Raw genomic sequence first — 19,133 nt, forward strand, 5'->3', positions numbered from 1 at the left:
TTTGTTTCTGGGAGCAAAGACAACCTTTTGGACAGTCTATGAGGCAGGAAGCTGGAAAGAGAAATCTGGTTAGATGTTCTCAGTGTTACCTGGCCATTGTCACCTCCACCCTCAAGAAATGGTGAAGGACCGGCCCAGTCTCTAGTTGTTATTTGCTGCCTTTGAAGCATCTGTTTCTTTATATAGATGATCAGGAATCCTACCATCATTGCTATCAGGGCTCCACCTATTAGCCCTGCCACTGCTTTGCTGTGCTGTTTTTCTTTACTGGACTTTGCATTTTTTTCTGGAGGATCTTGTCTTTCCTTTGCCTTTGTGATGTGGATGAATGGTGCCTTCGCTGTGGCAATTGTCGTTTTGTATAAACTTGTGGACTGCGTAGCATCCCCAACTGTGACTGGGCTTGTACTTGTAGATTGGTCGACAACAAGCTTGGTAGATGTGGCTGTAGTAGAGATGAGGTTTGCAGACTGTGTTGGACGTGTAGATGGTGTGATTTTATCATTTGTTAACTGGTTTTGGGTGGAACGGCTTAGCATTGACGGTACCCTTGTAGTGGTTTGGACGCTCCCGTGACTGGTTACATTCGTCGTTCCTGATGTTGTGACTTTAAATTGTATTTCTGTGGTGGACTTCATGCTTACTTCATTTGTTGGAGTTGCTGTTGTAATACCTGGTAAAACTGTCTTTGAAGGTGTTTTAAATTGTAAAGGTTTAGTGCTGAGTTTTGTAGCTTTTTCCTCTGTTAGATTTACATCAACTGTGATGGACTGTGAGATTTTACGACCTGAGACATCTAAGAGTGGATTGAAGCTCGATGCATCATGTGTTGTCAGCTTGTCGTGTGTGAACTTATTCCTTGTTACCTGTGGTCCTTTTATCACAGTAGTGAAGTCATTATTCTGGCCAGACGTCACTGTGCTGCTTGCCGTCAGTGGCAGCAGCCATATGTAAATAAGGCTTACAGAATTGATGGCCATTGTTTTCTTCCGTCTTCTGGCTGGTTGCTGTCTCTTTGGAGCTAAAACAGAAGAAATGCACAGCATACAATCAGAAGCAATGTGATGTTGTGAAATGTAACCTAGTATTGCGTAATTTCTTTAAAATGCAGCTCTAAAAGGCATGTGTTTCAAGGGTACAGGTTGTATTTAAAGCACTACAATCAACAGTTGTATCTGACATACATTTATCTTTCCACTGGTCTTTAGTTATATTTAACAATATTGAAATATCTGAAGTTTCAGTTAAATCAAGAAGTCAAGGTTTGACCTCCGGTTATGATGGCTGATGATGGATTAATTGCTGATTACCTTTTATCAAAAGTGACTTTCAAGTTTTTTCAACCTTAACGGCACAAACTCCAGACAGCAAGAAGTAAGTGCAAGTATATTAGCTTTAAATAAGCCAAACTACAAAGAGCCAAATGAAAGTGCCACTGTGTTCTTTTTTAGGCTTTCTACACTTAAATAATCCAAATTGCTGTATAAAAAAAAACTTCAAACTCTTCTCTAGCTTAATGCAGAGAAGGTCTTCAGTAGGGTTAAGTGGGCTTTGTCTTTGACGTCAAAGCTCGATTTGGTTTTGAAAATACTTTCCTTAACTGGCTCATACTTTTACATCTCAACCATTTAGGTCAGGTACTGACAAATTAAGTAATATCTAAGCCCTACAATATTACAAGAGGTTGCCCCCTAGGTTGACCTCTATCACCCCTTCTGTTCATACTAGCTATGGAACAACTAGCAATAGCAATTAGATATATTAGGCAAGTACAGGGGATTACAATTGGCAACAGAGATCATTGAAAAGATATTTTTGCTGGCGACGTAATTTAATTCTTAAAACAATTAGACACATACATACCAGCAATTTTACATATTTGGGCATCAAAATAACACCTCATTTAGAAACTATAACACCAAGAAAGTAAAAGTAATAATTAACTATGTACATAAATCTATAGAAATGTGGATGCCCTTACCTATATCCTTGATAGAATAAATATATTTAAAATGAATATATTGCCTAAATTCATGTATTAATTTCAAATTACCCCTCTCTTGCAGCACTCTTCAGGATATTTATATGGAATAAGAAATATTTTTTAATTCACTTATCTCTGCTGTATCTTCCATTGGGGGGCTGAAATGTCTAAACCTTTATTGGTGCTATTTAGCAACACAAATGAGAACTATAATGTTCTATTTTTGTCTTGATTACACTTCCCCCTTTTCCTGCTACAGCATTAATGCAAAGCATTCAAGATATTAAGTGGACCTAAGGCCACATTATTAATACAATTGATTAAAATGTACTTACCAATGACTTCACACAAATAACCTTTGTAACCCGTTAGCTGTGTCGATCCAAGATGTATTAAAAGTTAAATAGTCATAGGATGTTATGCTGTTGCCTGTCTTGCAAAATGTCCCTTGAATGAAAGCAGGAACTAGGGGCATGCTGAAATGTTGACTCATTTTTGCGTTACTTACAGGAAGTATGAAACTTGAAACTGATGACAGTCATCTGCATTCTCAGTTTGCTGTGCTAAACATAGAAGTTCATGTTTAAAACCACATTCTTACTACATTAAAACATGTTAAAACACTAAATTGTACAAAATTTAACTGAATTAACATTTGTAGAATTCCTTTCCACGTGCCATAACTAGAGTTGCACACACAGTAAGTGATATAGTGATAAGGTTGACTTTAGTGCTCAGCTGCACTAAGAGCCTACACGTTTACACAGTCTGAAGGCCAGCAGAGCCTCCATTTAGCCTTCTTAGCTGTATTTCTTTGCAATTACAACCCATCAAACCTAAACGTTACAACAGGTGTTTAAGATAATCACATTTAATTATCTATTATTATAAAGAACATTAAATAATGTTCTTTATAATAATAAAAAATGTATTTTTTTCTGCTTACTACACCTTCAGTACTGCAGTACATACAAATTGGCTAATGATTTCTTACTAGAATGCTTCAATGTTTTTATTTTATTTTTTTATAAACACTCCCTAAAGAAGCCAATACAAATAAAGGTGTAGTGACTTAAATCATAATTGATTTAATACACAAGGCAAATAAATAATGCAAAAATCCCTTTATTTAAAACCTGACATTTTAACAGGTTTGAAAAATGTATTGAAAAGTTTGCAACAAAGGTAAAATTTATATAACACAGACGTGTACAACAAGGACTATTAGCGGACATTTTAACATGGTTACGGCAGCATATAAGGTCCCTGGTGTCATACCTTGTCTTCGGATATCTTTGATGCTTAGATAAGTGTGTTGATCTACCTATTTTTTATTTATTAAATGCATTGTGTTTTATTTAACATTTATGTTGTAAAAACCAAACATTGAGCCAAATTAAGCAGTCTTACAGTAATTATTATATATTGCTAAGCAAGTGTGTAAAAACATGTAAAAAACATTAAAAGTTATACTTAATTAATTATCATGAAAAATATACACTTCACTCTATTAAAATATTTGTTTATTGTGTCTGACAATAACTTGGCCAACAATACATCTTTACAAAAGACTTGGCCAGGAGAAATAGTTGAGTAGTACAGTCAGCAGCACTATTATTATCACAAAAAATCTAGAATTGTTATTATTTTAACTAAACTATTTGTAATTATTTTTAAAAAATAGCTAAGGCTTCTTTTGTTTTTTCCCCTTGTTTAAGATTTTATATGGTTGTTATTTTTTCTTTTTACAAACAATTTTTCTGAGGACAAAGGGTCCTGTGTTTATATTTCTCAAAGTAAGGTAAGGTATCTTTTTTGGTATGGGTACAGGTAACTAAGGTGTTGTATCTGCAACAGTATACCCAATTTCAAACTATAAAGGTAAAATAAATTGGAAAAGGAACATAAATAAAACTTGCCAATAAAAAATACCCAGTTGAACTGATTGGTTTGAGATACCTCCTTACACAACAAGTGGCATGTCCTCTAGATCCCTGGGAACCTCCAGACAGGAGTTCTTGGAGCTGGAGCTCTGCATCTGATAAGCCTTCCCTTCAGGATCAAAAGCCATTGCTGTAGCCCCTTCCTCAAGTCCTGCCTTAGCTTCTTGCCTTGTCTCTTGTATTTCAGCCTGTACCGCTTTCTCCATCTTGCTGTCTTCTTTCACCTCCTCGAGCATGAAACTGGCATCACACGGTCCAACCAGTCCTCCAACCTCTGGCCGGTCAATGCCCCAGTAGCCCGTACCGCTGACAAAGTCCATGTTGGACCGGGAGGTTGGGGGGGCATAAACACGTCCTTGAATGAGGCAGATCTGGCATGCCAATACCATGGTGGCAACTAGTAGGCATAAAATCAGCCCCCCTGCTGAACCTATAGCAATCAAACCCATCTCTGTGTCAATCAAGCAGTTGACACGAGTGCCATTGGTGTCTGTATCAGGTGAGTTTGTGTGGCCAATGGTTGTGAGTCTGGGCTCCACAGCTGGGGTTGAGCTGCCTCCTTGATCTTCTGTTTTGTGCGAATAAGGCCGCATGGTTGATAGGTCTCGGTCGGCATCAGTAGGACAGAACGTAAGATGGTTGAGCAGGAGAAACAGACAGAGAAAAGTTTGGGTGCCTTCCATTGTGCTCTGAAATTAAGAGCAGAAATGTTTACTGCATAACTTAACATGTGCCTTAAATATTTAAGGTGAATTTAAATGTACTGAATCACTCTTAACCCCACATAGTTTAGTATCTACATAAAGTTAGCAAGTTGACCCTTAATGATTTAAGAAGTTTGACTTTTGTTCTAATATGATCATGTATTGACAATACTTACTTAAATTAGTCTTATGTGGAGGGATGGAGTTAGACACCTGTTGCAGACGGACTCTTGAAATGCTCTGAACTTACTTCCTGACCCTTTCTCTGGGTCTTTTTCTGGTCTGGTTATTTCAGGGCCTTAAGTTGATACCACAGATACTGCAGAGCTCTTACAAGAAAAGAGAGACAAAAAGGACATGTATTTTCTAGTGTATTTCTGAGGCTTTCATTAGTGTAGCATATTGTGCTATGAAGAGTTTTAGTAAGGCTCATGTGTACACAACTAACCCCAAACACTTTACTGCTTTTACTACTTTTACTTCCTTCCTAAAAGGGTTGAATTTTAATTTAAGTTTGTCTGATTTTTTTATATCTTTTTTTCTTAGGTTCAAAACAGGCCAGATTAATGGTGACCTGCTCATCTACCATGTCCTCCTCACTCTCAAACCATACTACGCTAAGCCCTACGAGATAGTAGTAGACTTAACACATGTAGGACCTAGCAACCGCTTCAAGACTGACTTCCTGTCCAAGTGGTTTGTGGTCTTTCCTGGCTTTGCCTACGAGAACGTAGCAGCTGTCTATGTTTACAACTGCAACAGCTGGGTGAGGGAGTACACCAAGTACCATGAACGGCTACTGACAGGCCTGAAGGGCAGCAAGCGACTCCAGTTCATTGACTCTCCAACTAAGCTGGCCGAGCACATCGAACCCGAGCAACAGAAACTACCTGCAGCCACGCTGACCCTGGAGGAAGACCTTAAAGTGTTCCATAATGCCCTCAAGCTGGCCCATAAAGACACCAAGGTCTCTATAAAGGTGAGGATTAAGCCAGAGCAGTTTGTACTAAAAGGTGCTTTTAGACTAAAAAGATTAGATTGGTAGGTTGGTTGGGACGATCGTTATAGAAATTCCATGGGTTTTCTAAAACAATGTATGTTTTCTTGGACATCAGGTGGGCTCGACAGCAGTTCAGGTGACTTCAGCCGAGCGGACCCGTGTCCTTGGCCAGCCTGTCTTCCTCAACGACGTCTACTACGCCTCAGAGATCGAGGAGATTTGCCTGGTGGATGAGAGCCAGTTCACCCTCACCATGGCCAACCAGGGCACACCACTGACATTCATGCACCAGGAGTGTGACGCCATCGTCCAGTCCATTATCCATATAAGGACCCGCTGGGAGCTGTCGCAGCCTGACTCCATCCCACAGCACACCAAGATTCGACCAAAAGATGTACCTGGCACTCTGCTCAACATCGCCCTGCTGAACCTGGGCAGTTCTGACCCCAGCCTCAGGTTTGTTCTGCATGGCATTTAGAGTTATTCCAGCAGGTAAAAAAAATACAGTAACTTCACCAGCTTTGAAGGTATAGTTTTGTTGATTTTAAACCAGCTCTATGTCACTTTTGTTTGGGCGTTGTGTGTTTGGATGAACGGCGTCATCCGGCTAATCTTGGCAGACCTCTGCTTTTCTACTAGACAGGTTGCTCCATGCACTGGCGCCACGGAGGGAAACCAAACTAAACAAAATTTCCCCAACTGTCATGAAAAAGAGCTGAATTAAATCAGCAAAATATATCTTTAATTAAAAAGAGTGGGCCTGTAAAAGAAAAGGTCAGATCCATGTATTTACACAAATAATTTTTCTTTTTTCCAAACAAGTATTTTCTACAGCAAGCAGCTGCTCTCTTTTTTAGAGAGAGCTCATCTGTTTTGGGGTCCTTTGCAAAACAATTAAAACACTTGTGTTTTGGGTTGCAAATGTAAAATTACTTTATGTGGCTTTAGTTTAGATGTAAATTACACTCCATGGAGCTGTTACTTCAGACACTGTTTTGTGCACTTCTCTTGACAGGGCTTAACCCCTCTAACTTCTTGTTCCACATCCAGGTCTGCGGCTTACAACCTTTTGTGTGCTTTGACTTGCACCTTCAACCTGAAGATAGAGGGCCAGCTGCTGGAGACGTCAGGCCTCTGCATCCCAGCAAACAACACCCTCTTCATAGTCTCCATTAGCAAGACTCTTGCTGCCAATGAGCCACATCTCACACTGGAGTTTCTGGAGGAGTGCATCTCAGGCTTCAGCAAATCCAGTTAGTCCACTTAACAGATCTGCTTTTTTTTACTCTTTCTGAATCTAATAGACAAATTGTACTTATCTGAGTTTTTGGACTTAAGCTATTCTCTAAAAAGCATAAAGTTTTGTTTGCACATAACTGCCTTTTTACAAAGATGTGCAAATATGTGGTGTGGCTGGGCAATTCACTTACAAAATGAAATGGGCTTAGATTTTAAAACAGCAATTTAGAATATCCCATATCAAAGTGCTATGTATCAGTACACAGAAACCAAACACACAAACAAAGGCCTACAGCAATTAACACATGCATTCTTCTCCCACTACACATGTACACTGGAGTTGGGAACTGAACTCTGTACTTTTTTGGGTACTGACCGAATTACGTCTGTACTACCGTGTAACAATTCCCACTAAATCAAACGGAGCCAAATTTCAGTACCTTGAGTGTGTGAGTGAAAGCTTATCTGTCCTCACTGCATGTTGACAGAGAGCGGGGCTAAGCTCTGACACACACAGCTGGCAGAATCTCCACGGCTACGGAGACGTCCGATTGATGGTTGTTGTTGTGCAGAAGATCTCCCAGCTGCCCAGAATTATCTCAACCTTCACCTTTTGTAATCTTAACTAGTTGCTCGGTGCCTAAACTTTGCTGTTGCTGCCGCAGGATAGTTACTGTCTCCCATCTAAATTTAACAGCTAACCGCAAAGGGGGATAAATTTCCAGCACAGCCGGTAACGTTAACGGAGATGGCCGCTGTTCTGACTCAAGTGCCTGGGGTTTGATATGGTCTGTTTCCTAACATATCATTCAACTGCCATCACCATCGTTAGCACCCGGCGCTGGAGTTTGTGCTGGCCGGGTTCGGATTGCTGAAACGTTAATGATAGTGGCTGACTGCTAGCTGGTAGGTTGTTAATGTTTACTATGTGTCCCGGGGCTGTTGTTTTTTCTCATCCCGACTGAAGTCTCTTAGTGCCGGGGGAATGAGGCAGACAGATCAGGGTGTGTGCTAGCTTGCTAAATTAGCATTAGTTTAGTCGTGTAGTTAATCGTAAGTATGCCCAATGCTGTTAACCATGGTCAAAACAACCATACTAAGAATAATTTTAGTCACATATAGACAAATTTGTGGCAGTGGTGACTCAAAAATATACAACACAAATGACATCTCTCCCTAACTGGATGCGATGCAAACAAGCGAATGTCAGATTGTTTACAATGTTTCTCTTTTTATCCATTTATTGCAATTAAACCAAATGCTAAATCTGTATTATTGTTACTATTATTATTATTATTATTATTATTATTATAATTATTATTATTATTATTATTATCATCATGATCATCAGGTCATCTAGACCAGTGGTTCTCAAACTTTTTACACCACGTACCACTTTAGAAAATACGAGTACCACCATTATGACATACGATAATATAAAGCATAGCAATAGCATAGGCCTACCCTGTTTAGCTACGGACAGTTCATGCACGAGGCAGGTTTATTCCTAAAAACAAAATTTATGGTTGATAGCCACAACCACGCCGTACTTCCTCCGTCCCGCTCTAACTGAATCTAAAATTTAGGTAACTTGTATCATAGCTCCTTATTATTTTGCATTGTTTGCTCCTAGCAGGTAATTTGGTCTTCAATTAGCGACTAGCACTTGTGCTTCTTGACTATAGTGTCAACAGCTCAAAAAATGATCCCCCCCCATCCGCTAAAAACACCACTACCTGTCCTCTCTACTCAACTAGCAAACACACTTTCTTTGACTAAAGTTATGGCAAAAGCTGCTAATGACACCAATAAGGTAGGGTATGATCTATCTCCATTGATGCTGTTGTTTGTTTGCTGCCTCCATGGCCGTACTATGGCTACAGCTGTAGCGCGCTGAGTTTGCGTTTTTACAACCTATCTGGCAACCTGCCCGGCTATCAAAATTTGCAGTTCATACCAACACACAGGCCAAACACAAACAGACATTTCCTCACGGAAGAGAAAATAATGGCTTTAGCATTGTTGTCAGGATGCGTTAACGGCTGCAGATCAACTCCACTGCATGACGGCTCCGTGCTCCGCTGTCTGTCAATACCCACCAGGTCCTGATTTGTTGCGGAACGGCTGTGGCCATGACTGACAGCTGAAGTCTCTAGGACCCATGAGATCTCACAAATTCATGTAGAATAGAACCACAAAAACAACAATTGGTTTCCATCCAGAGGAATAGAGAGGAAACAACTCTGCGCTGTGTTTTTAAGGTGTAGTGCAGGGAAATGGGATCCGCCATGAGCACTGTTTATTTAAAAAATTAATCAGATATTTTTTATTTTGTTTCGGATATTTTAATTTGGCAAAAATAAAAGCTCTGCGCATCTCCAGCGATCCGCAGATCACCGGAGCTGGGATGAAGCGGAAATATTACATATTGCGTAATATTAAGTAATATTATTGGACATGGTGTATTATTTCTATAGTATTATGTTTTTAACTTAATTTATTTACATTTTTTTTTAAATATATCAGATCTATCAGTGTACGACTGGAGGGAGCTCGTGTATCACAGTTTGAGAGCCAGTGGATCTAGAAAAACGTTTACTTCCTGAAGAAAGCAGTGAAATTCACCATGTTTTTAACCCATTAATCATTCCAGACACAATGCTGTTGGATTTTCCAACGTTCCAAAGTGGTTATTTCAGCAATTTGATGACAGAAAGATTTCTTTTGATTTTTTGGGGGGCATTTTAGGCCTTTATTTTTATAAGGTACAGCTGCTAACATGAAAGGGGAGAGAGAGAAACTGAAAACCTCATTACTGCCTGTATCGCTACCACAAGCACATAACGAACCACGAAGCACTCAACAGCCCAGGAGTTGGTTTAACAACTAACTGTTTTCCTGCTTCAGGAAATTGAGATGCCTTTTAACGCTGTATATGTCATATCACGCAATACTTCCTGATGTTAAGTCTGGCGACTCGCCGGCCAAAGGGTGTTTTTTTTCGTGCATCGGCGCTAGAAAAAAAAAAAAACTGCATAGTTTCCCTAAAAAGTATTCAAAGTTGTTGTCCTCAAGATTTGAGTTTGGTTGTTTCTAGCGCCAGTTTTGGCAGTAAGATGATATTACAGACGCCACTCTGGAACTTCCAAGTGAGGTGTTGATTGAATGACATTGGCGCGATGCATTCACATGCTTCAGTCCACACAGATAGCAGTTTAGTCTAAGATGGGCTAACAGCTAATACATCCATGAAGATGCAAGCCAAGATAGAGGCAGCGGCTAGCTTACATTGCTAACATGGTCAACAGTGCTAACACAATAACACATATTATTACAATTCATTTAGCTGACGCTTTTATCCAAAGCAACATACAATTGCTATGGATGTCAGAGCTGCATGCCTCTGGACAACTGTGGGTTAAGTGTCTTAATCAGGGACACATTGGTCGCAGTGGGAATTGAAACCAGATCTCCCACACCAAATGCATGTGTCAAATCTACTGCGCCATCAACACCCACAATAATGTGGCACAAACACCCTACTAGCCCCTCTGGCAGAAGGTGAAATAACCTTAGCTGATGAAGTAGGCCCTTATTCGCTATTTGAGTATGGTGCTCACATTATTAGCTGACACAACATGGCTAACAGTACTATGATCTGAACAAATCTGAGCATCAGAAAGTATCCATGGAAGTAAAAACACTTGAGCCCCTACAAAATGTATGCCCTTTCATAATAAAATAAGGGGACTGTTGTTGGTGGTGCTGCCTTCTCTTGTAGGTAACTACGGCACAGGCCAGCCCAAAGCCCAAGGTAGTGATGAGCAGTAAGCAGCCGGGACAGTGGTCCCCTAAGATCTGTTTGGGGCAGCAGAGCTGCCAAACCAGCTGGCAGCGTCTTGACTGCTGCTGCTACTGGCTGAGATGAGAGCCTTTACAGCCTGTCAGACTGGGAGAGACCAACCCCCGCTGTCTGAAGAAAAAAGGGCCACTAACTGTGCTCACGCATTTGAATTTAGGGCTGGAAGGTCACCACAGACACTCAGATCCTATTACTTGACAAATCAGCATAAACAAGTGCCCTCATCAATAGATCATATGCCCAATCACCATTGTTTTAACTCACTCATTGATAGATAGGAACTTAACAGACAATTAACTAGATAAAAATGTCACGGACAATAATTTTAAAATCTCTTTTTTGTGCAAAAAATGCAATTTGCAAGGAAATGCAAAGCTTTCCTTTGGTCAGCTTTGTTTCTAGTTTTAGCGCAGTTTTGGTGTCTGTTTTATCCAATGAGGTGAAGGAAGAGACCGAAACTTTGCAAAAATAGAAACCGAATTTCAAACAAGGAATGCATCGCTTAGCCTGTTTGCTGATGCACAGGGCAGGTTAGGACATCTTCATTTAGAAATTCACTTCTAATAGATGACAGTTCAATGTTTTTGGTTGATTAGGATGGACTGGATTCTCTCACAACTCGAGCATAATAAACTTACTCATATAAAAATTCGTAATATGTGTTCTATTGGTCATACTTAGTAATGATTGTGTTCAACAGAACCCACATTTCCCATTATAGCAATCAATAGCATAATTTTGCTAGACCCTCCTTGCCAGGTAAATACCCTCGCCTTTCAGCTGGACACTTCCAGTTTGAAGTGAATGTGTCTTCCTGATGACAGCATCAGGGTTATTTCTGCACACTTGACAAAGCTCCTCAAGAGCCACATAAGACATTATACAATTGTTTTTACAGGCTGGGTGAGTACTCCTCATTTTAAGTAAAGTGATATACATGTGGAAAAAGGGTGAGTGCCCCTTAAAGTAAAGATGGTCCTTTTTTACAATAAACAAAGACCGTTGTATTAAAAACTAAGTGTATTGTATTGAGCGTTGGTTTTTCTATTGTAGGTATCGAGCTGAAGCATCTCTGTCTGGAGTACATGACACCCTGGTTGCTCAACCTAGTTCGCTTCTGTAAGCACAACGATGACGCCAAACGCCAGCGTGTCACTGCCATTTTGGACAAACTCATTACCATGACGATCAATGAAAAGCAGATGTATCCCTCTATCCAGGCTAAGATCTGGGGCAGCCTGGGCCAGGTAAGTCTATCACACCAACTGCCTGATTAACTTCAAATCAATTTTCAAGTACATTTTATTTTAAGCGTCAAACCCTAAGGTTATTTCAAGCTAGAGTAGGTCTAGACCACACTAATTTGCAGAGACCCAATATTTCCACCAAGGACATGCATTTAGTGTGATTTCTCAAAAGTGAAGGTTGTGGATTTGACCTCTAACTTTCTCACTCTTCCCTCAGATAACAGACCTGCTGGATGTTGTGTTGGACAGCTTTATTAAGACCAGTGCCACGGGAGGCCTGGGCTCCATCAAAGCCGAAGTCATGGCTGATACTGCAGTGGCTCTGGCTTCAGGGAATGTCAAACTGGTCTCCAGCAAGGTGAGCTCATACTTTCTGGAATGGTGTCTGCAGCACATAGACAGATTTTCTTGTCAAATAACATTGGTAGCAATTGATCATTTTTTGACAAAGGTAGGCCAGATAAAAGTAGGATGATGAGCCGGAAAGTTGGACCAGAGTTACGAAATTGATTATAAAAAAATAAGCCAGAGGTTTCTGTGGTTTTGGCGCTGTCCTGAAGAGCAAGTGAAAAGGCAATAGAAAGGCTGGAGTGCTGTAGCAGTTCCGTATCATACCGGCCCACTTTACACCACAGTTCAATGATTATGATTGCAGCCATGTGTGGATGAGGGCATGGTTAATGCCCCATAAGAGCAGTGCCAGGTGAGTTAATTGACATAGCTGGTGCTTATCACCTGGTGCTTATTGGGGCTGTAATCAACCAAAGAAAATCTTGGTCGACTTAAGTGGTGAACTTTTCGACTAAAAATCGACTGGGGGGGGGGGTTGGGGGTTGGGGGTTGTATATTTATATATATATTAAACCTCAGCCCGCCACAACAGCAATTGGCCTCATATCCTGATCAATAAAGTCGACAATTCCTTCCGTGAAATTATTTTTGCGTTTGGATGGTAGAGGCTTAACATCCAGCGTGGTGTGGGTGTGTCTGGGGGACGGTACCGTAGTTAGTTAGCGCCGGTAGTTATAAAACAATTATTAGACTATGAAATATGTCAATTCTGATATGTTCATATACCTAGCCTACTCAAAACAGACAGCGCAACCTAACGCAGAAAAGTTCGCTTACTGTTTTTAGGTCATATGCCATGTTTGTAGTCGAGCTGGGATATGCAAACTGTTGCTTGCAAACTTTATTAAACTTTATTATTTTAAACTGTATTCGACTTTTTCCCATGATCTATTTTTGTAAAATGCTGCCACACTGGCGATGTCTTCGACATCATTGAGGAGGACTGACTGGAAATTAAACACTCACAATTAAATGAATATTCAGCAAACCACTAAACAAAGGCTTTCTAGTTTTTACTTCAATCTGTCCCCAGTGGGTTGGGCTAATCCAACATAAGAGAAAACAGGGGGGGTGCCTGAAGACCGACCGTTACCTGTGAAACAGGGATGTTCTGAAAACACCCCCATTAGCAATTAGTGCTTTCCACCCATAGACAGTTACGGTCTATGCTTCCGCCTGATGAAATTAACACGGCCAAATATCGACAAATTAGAATTTTGGTCGAGCCAGAACGTATCGACCAATAAATCGACTAGACGACTGGGAGATTACAGACCTTTTGCTCATTGACTACTAATATTTTCACATTAAATGCAAAAGTGTGCTGGTTATCTGGTTTACCATGGGCATTGTCAACTGTGACTGGGGTCATCCTGCATTACTGAAACTAATCAGCATATAAAAAGAGTTGCAAATAGAGGGGTTGGGTTTGCACTGTTCCTGTGGAATGTTAACTGTGAAATGTCTGCCTGTATATTTCAATACTTTAGATGTTTCAAACGATAATTTTTATTTTATTAGAATGATTTTAAAGAAACTCTTTGAGGTTTCTGTCAATGCTGATATAATGTTTAAACACTCACTCAATCTAGGTTAAAGATAAACCTGAGGAGAGGGGGGCAACCTTCAACGCATCCTGAAGACTGCTTGAGTCATTGGCAGCGGCCCGTCACTATCATATTGGAAATAAAAGATAACACTTGGAAAGAGGGGATTTGTTGATTAGTTCTAATCTTGCATTATATTCAGTTAGCCAAATAACTGCTTGTATGAAAGTTTCAATTTATTACAATTTCAACTCTGTAATCTTAGATTTTAAAGAGATAAATAAGCTTTCCAAATAAAAAATAATCCTTTGAGAAGGAGACAGGGCATTTCTTGCTGTCCAATATGTAACAAAATGCCACAACTTGTTAGCCTGGAAACCAGACCCAAAACCAAAAGGATTATGGGTCTGACATTGAGTAAAGAAAGTCTCCCATCTCGAAGGGCATCACCAAGCGTGCATTTGTAAATCTCACTCCACGCAATTGGATAACACAACGACCAATCACAACAATACATGGGGTGACGTATCCAGAGCCCTATACGCTGAGCTACCAGTGGAGCTGACTGTTAGATTAAACTGTTGTCATCTGTTTAGCTATTGGTGCTGATGCTATTGGTGCAGCTCGGCTACAAAGGTATAGTTAAAGAGCAGCATTGCTCCATGCCAGAGTAACTCGCTGAGCAAATTCAGTTTGTGCTCTCTTGAGAACTCTGTATTTCCAGGGTACAACCTGTTGTATTGTATTTTGATACTTTAGCTTCATTGTTATTGAAACTAGAACTACATAACAACATTAGCAGACAAAGCAGTAAGTTGGGGTGATAAAAAGTTATTTTCGCGATTTTATCACAATAAGAAATGCAACTGTAGACCATTTCTAACTATCCTCTTTCATTTGAGGTCTGATTTTGGAACAAAAGTACAGAGAGTCGTCGTGTAGACGGTACGTTATCTCTTTTAGTTGCATTGGTGTATACGGGTGTTTCAGAACATTGCAAACAAGTTTCCAGTTTCAACTCTTCTTGTGAGAAATGTTTGGACTGAACTGGGCTTTAAACACACCACACCTAGTTTGCAGCCCAGGCTCAAATGTTGGTCCTAAGGAGCTGCAGTGTTTATTCATGGAAAATAAAACCTACTCTGTACTACCACCTCATAACTTTACTGTTTATGTCTTCTCCGCTCTCTTTGATTAATCAATGTTAATATCTCTGCTAGAAACTGAAAGTAAAAACGTTTGGCATTGTTTTCTTGCACTACTTTCAGATTGTTCTATTTGAAGTTTCTATTTTGTTTCTTCATAATGTGTACTCCTTTCTGTTATTTTAATAGTTTATCTGTAGACAGCGGAGGCAGCTGACTGCTCACAGATTTATTTTTAGAATCTTTAGATAGGTTGTCTTTTTGTCGTCTTGTATTCTCAACAACCACTGCATGTAAATGTTTGGTCATCTCCCTCTGCGCTCAATCTTAAAAAACTTACACACGCTCATATTTTCTTGACAATACTTTTAGGTACTCTGCTAGTAGTGCAAACTAAGGTCCGGTTTTCTTTTTGGTTGCTTCTTTAAATGCTGCTGTTTAACAAAGCTACAGTAATGAGTCCAAATCATGTGAAACCACGTAAATTGACACACTGCTGCGCCATATAATCGTAATATTTGTTATATTTGTTGAACTAAAAGGATGGAATTTCACTGACAGCCATTTCTTAAAAGCAGCTGAGAGAAGTGGTTGAGGAAGAAAAAGACTAAGCAGCAACAGTCACATGACTGAAAAAAGAAGAAAAAAAATCGATTTGGACACAATGCAGGGCAACTGCATATTCTGACATTTTCTTTTAACTTTTTGCAATGTACACAAAGCTATAGCTTTGATACAAAACTGGTGCATTACAGCATTGACATGCCTGTATAATTATAGCTGAAGTGACTAAATAAATTAATTAATTTGTTTGTTTAAGGTTTAGTTTTTGAGAAATCAACAATAGATGTAATAATTACTCACTTACTAATGGAAGAAATGAATCCAATGCCGTAAATCACCCTTGACTTACAGAGACACACTTAGTCAGTCACTATCCATCTGTTGTGTGCTCTGGATCCAAATTCAGCCTGCTATTCAGAAAAACAAACACAACATACACTGGCAGATACAATAGAAAAGCCAGGCACTGGCTCCTATTATGGCAGGCACTGCACTGAATAGTGGCCATTGTAAAGATTGTTGACAAAGAAAAGCTAGTCAGTGTTTAAGTTGAAGCGCTGCTCCTCTAAGTGATTTTTTTTTGTTTTCCTGAATTTAACACTAGCACTGCCAGAGACATTACATTTAATGGTAATTTATACTTTTTATTAATCCCCAGTGAGGAAATTACAATTTACACACTGTAACAAATCACTCGACATAGACCTGAAATACTCACACATGCTCAGGACCTAATCATGCACAAATGGAGAGATGTCAGAGTGAGTGGGCTACCAGCTGGACCAGCGCCCTGAGGTGCACTGGGGTACGGTGCCTTGCTCAAGGGCACCTGCCAGTGCCCAGGAGGTAAAGTGGCATCTCTCCAATTGTTCAATACAAATACAAAAGCCACAACACAAACAAACAAAACAAACAAAAGCTTAAACACAAATACAAAAACCTACAACACAAATACACAAGCTACAACACAGATACATAAGGGACAACGTAAGTGAGTGACAATGGAAGTGAGTGTGTTGCTGACAAACAGCGCCGGAGGATGAGCAGGAGAAAAGTTCTTGTATGTTTGAGAAGTAAGTGAAACATGGTTCCTTGCTAATTATGATTACTGTCACTATGTGATTGTAACAAATAAGCGATGTTGTTCAACATATTTGTATGTACAGTATGTACTCTGCCATTTAGGCTATGAAAGAGTGTGTGCGTGTGTGTGTGCGTGTGTGTGTGTGTGTGTGTCTTTAAATATAATGTAAACAACACAGTCTGAATTCTATTTATTTACTTATTTTGTTTTCCACTAGTAGGAATGAAGCAAGGTCATGGTTAATCTGGATTTATTTTATTCAGACCAACAGTGTATGACCGTGAACATGTGTATGTGTGTTTGTATGACATATTACTCCCCTAACACTGTAATAGGCAGCATATTGAAGGTAACACAATTAGCCACACTTTCCCAACCAACAATGTCAAGGGTTTTTGCCGCTGGGAGCTGAGCAATAACCAGATAGATAAGGTTAACAAGTTGGAAGGTGATACACTGAATCTGCCTTTCCCCATTTACCTGTACTCAGCTAAGTTTGACTTACAAAACGCATTCAATTTACCACATTCCTCTTTTTTCTTTTACCTTCAGTTAAGATCAGCACTCAAGGCATACGGTGTCCCCTGGCAGAGGGCTCTGCCCAGCCATCTATCCAGAAGTTATTTACTAGGGATGAGCGAGTACAGCATTATCTGTATCTGTATCTGTTTACTACATGAATTATCTGTATCCGTGTCAGTAATCTGACCGGGCGGAGCCTAACCCGGAAGTGGTCAGATTTAACCCGGAAGTGGTTCGGGTTGTCTTGAAATGGTTGGGGTTTTTACCGGTATGTTATTTAAAGCATGCAATTGATATGGGTTGATCAGAAATTGTTATATTTATTGCTGATTAGAAAACTATTGCCGTGACAGCATCAGCATTGAGCTTCAGATTAGTGGTGTTGCCATGGTAACAAACGAACTATATAGGCCCACAGTATATAACAAGTTTTGATACAATAAATACAACAATGTGGTTGCAATTATTAAGTAAAATGTAATGAACAAGAGTTTTCATACTCAATAATATAACTTTCTTTTTTTAACTTTTAATTTTTCTATGATCAGTGTGATCATTTTTTTTTGGTTCTTTTTTATTTTCACACCAGGTATGTGTGAGTGTGTGTGTCTGTGAGTAAGAGATACACAGAAAGAGAAATACAAAGAGAGACAGGGGGGCGGGGGGTTGGAATGTATTTGTGTGTGTATCTTAATTTGTATTATTATTTATTTATACCGCAACTGATTTTTTTTTTTTTTTTTTTTAAACACAGCAAGAAAGTTTCAGACACTCAAAAAAACTGGTAAGAGCCAGCATGCAGTTTAAAAAAATAAAATAAAAATAAAAAGTCAGACGGCAGAGATGCAACGCAAGTCGCATTCTACCAAGCACTATTTCTGAACAAACCCCACGTTACCAGAAATCTCCTGGTTACTAAGTACTAGTTTGAGCCGAAGTATAATACAAACCTGAAGCTTGAAGAAACCCTAAATGTTAACGGAAAAGCCCCGCGGACCTGAGGAGAGAGCTGTTCACTTCTCCATGTCCTGAGCGTGTGTGACCACAGCCGGTGGGACACAACAACAGAAGGAATCTGTGTGTGTAGGGAGGGGCGCTGGGACTAGCCTATCACAGAATAGTGTAGGGGAGAGGCGCTGTGACTAGCACTGTGAATAGCCTATCACAGAACGGAGACACAGTCAGTGGAGACTTCTATTCAATCCGAGTACAGATATTCACTCGCATTACTCGTATAATACTTGTTGTATGGTATCAAGGCTTTTTTTAATTTTTGGTTATATCTGGCCGCTCTGGCCTTCCTATTGAGAGAATCTGGGTATACAATTGCCCAATTGCAGAGTATTGATCTTGACTGGCATGATGGTCTAACATTCCAGAAGTAGCACGCAATCCAGACCATCAGCAGATTCACTACAATTTCATTCATAGGACATATCTCGCCCCTGTGAAAATGCTTCACAGAAACCGCCCATTCTGCCCACTAAAAGCTAAAGGTACATATCTTCACATGATCTGGGATTGCTCTCCTGTTGTTCAGTTCTGTAACAATGTTGCATCCAAAATATCTCTTGGGCCCATATTAAGGATTTCCTGAACTATTGGTATTGACATTGCCGGCATTACAAATGTTTTTATTCTTTTAAATATCCATTCATCTGAAACATTTATAATGACAAAAAAACGATTTTGAAAAATGAATATTTCAAAAATTAAATAAAAATGGAAAGTCAACCATGTTATGAGTGTTGGCATTGCATAGTTTGTCCACCAGATGGCACTCTACAACATCCCTGCTGGCAACACTGATTTTTTTTTGTGTTTTTGTTCAAAGACTTTAACTTTTATATCTTAAGTTTATATTTTATGCATTTTATTTAAAAGAACTTTAATATATTTTGATGTTCCTCTGTTATTATCATTATTTTAGTGTGAACTCAT

At 39.6% G+C, this 19,133-nt stretch overlaps 2 protein-coding genes across 5 annotated transcripts in view; one reads left to right on the top strand and one right to left on the bottom strand.

Moving 5' to 3' along the window:
• The window catches only part of nf1a (neurofibromin 1a), a 204,789-nt gene that overhangs the window by 142,270 nt on the left and 43,386 nt on the right, over positions 1-19,133 (top strand). For all 3 annotated transcript variants that reach the window (XM_034866988.1, XM_034866990.1, XM_034866989.1), the window contains 5 exons: positions 5,178-5,610; positions 5,747-6,087; positions 6,682-6,884; positions 11,786-11,979; positions 12,197-12,337. In XM_034866988.1, the coding sequence (XP_034722879.1) occupies positions 5,178-5,610; positions 5,747-6,087; positions 6,682-6,884; positions 11,786-11,979; positions 12,197-12,337 (1,312 nt within the window). The remainder of the gene's footprint in view (positions 1-5,177; positions 5,611-5,746; positions 6,088-6,681; positions 6,885-11,785; positions 11,980-12,196; positions 12,338-19,133) is intronic.
• On the bottom strand, positions 3,083-16,107 carry LOC117941833. Of its 2 annotated transcripts, none has more exons than XM_034867005.1 (3): positions 15,891-16,107; positions 4,808-4,960; positions 3,083-4,616 (listed from the first exon to the last, which is right to left on the bottom strand). In XM_034867005.1, exon 3 carries the CDS (start codon positions 4,608-4,610, stop codon positions 3,948-3,950), a length of 663 nt encoding a protein of 220 aa, XP_034722896.1. In that variant the 5' UTR covers positions 4,611-4,616; positions 4,808-4,960; positions 15,891-16,107; the 3' UTR covers positions 3,083-3,947. The 2 variants fall into 2 exon arrangements, with proteins under 2 accessions (XP_034722896.1, XP_034722895.1); XM_034867004.1 differs by having other exon boundaries at positions 15,887-16,091.

The sequence above is a fragment of the Etheostoma cragini genome, chromosome 3 (assembly GCF_013103735.1).
Source record: "Etheostoma cragini isolate CJK2018 chromosome 3, CSU_Ecrag_1.0, whole genome shotgun sequence".
NCBI lineage: Eukaryota > Metazoa > Chordata > Actinopteri > Perciformes > Percidae > Etheostoma > Etheostoma cragini.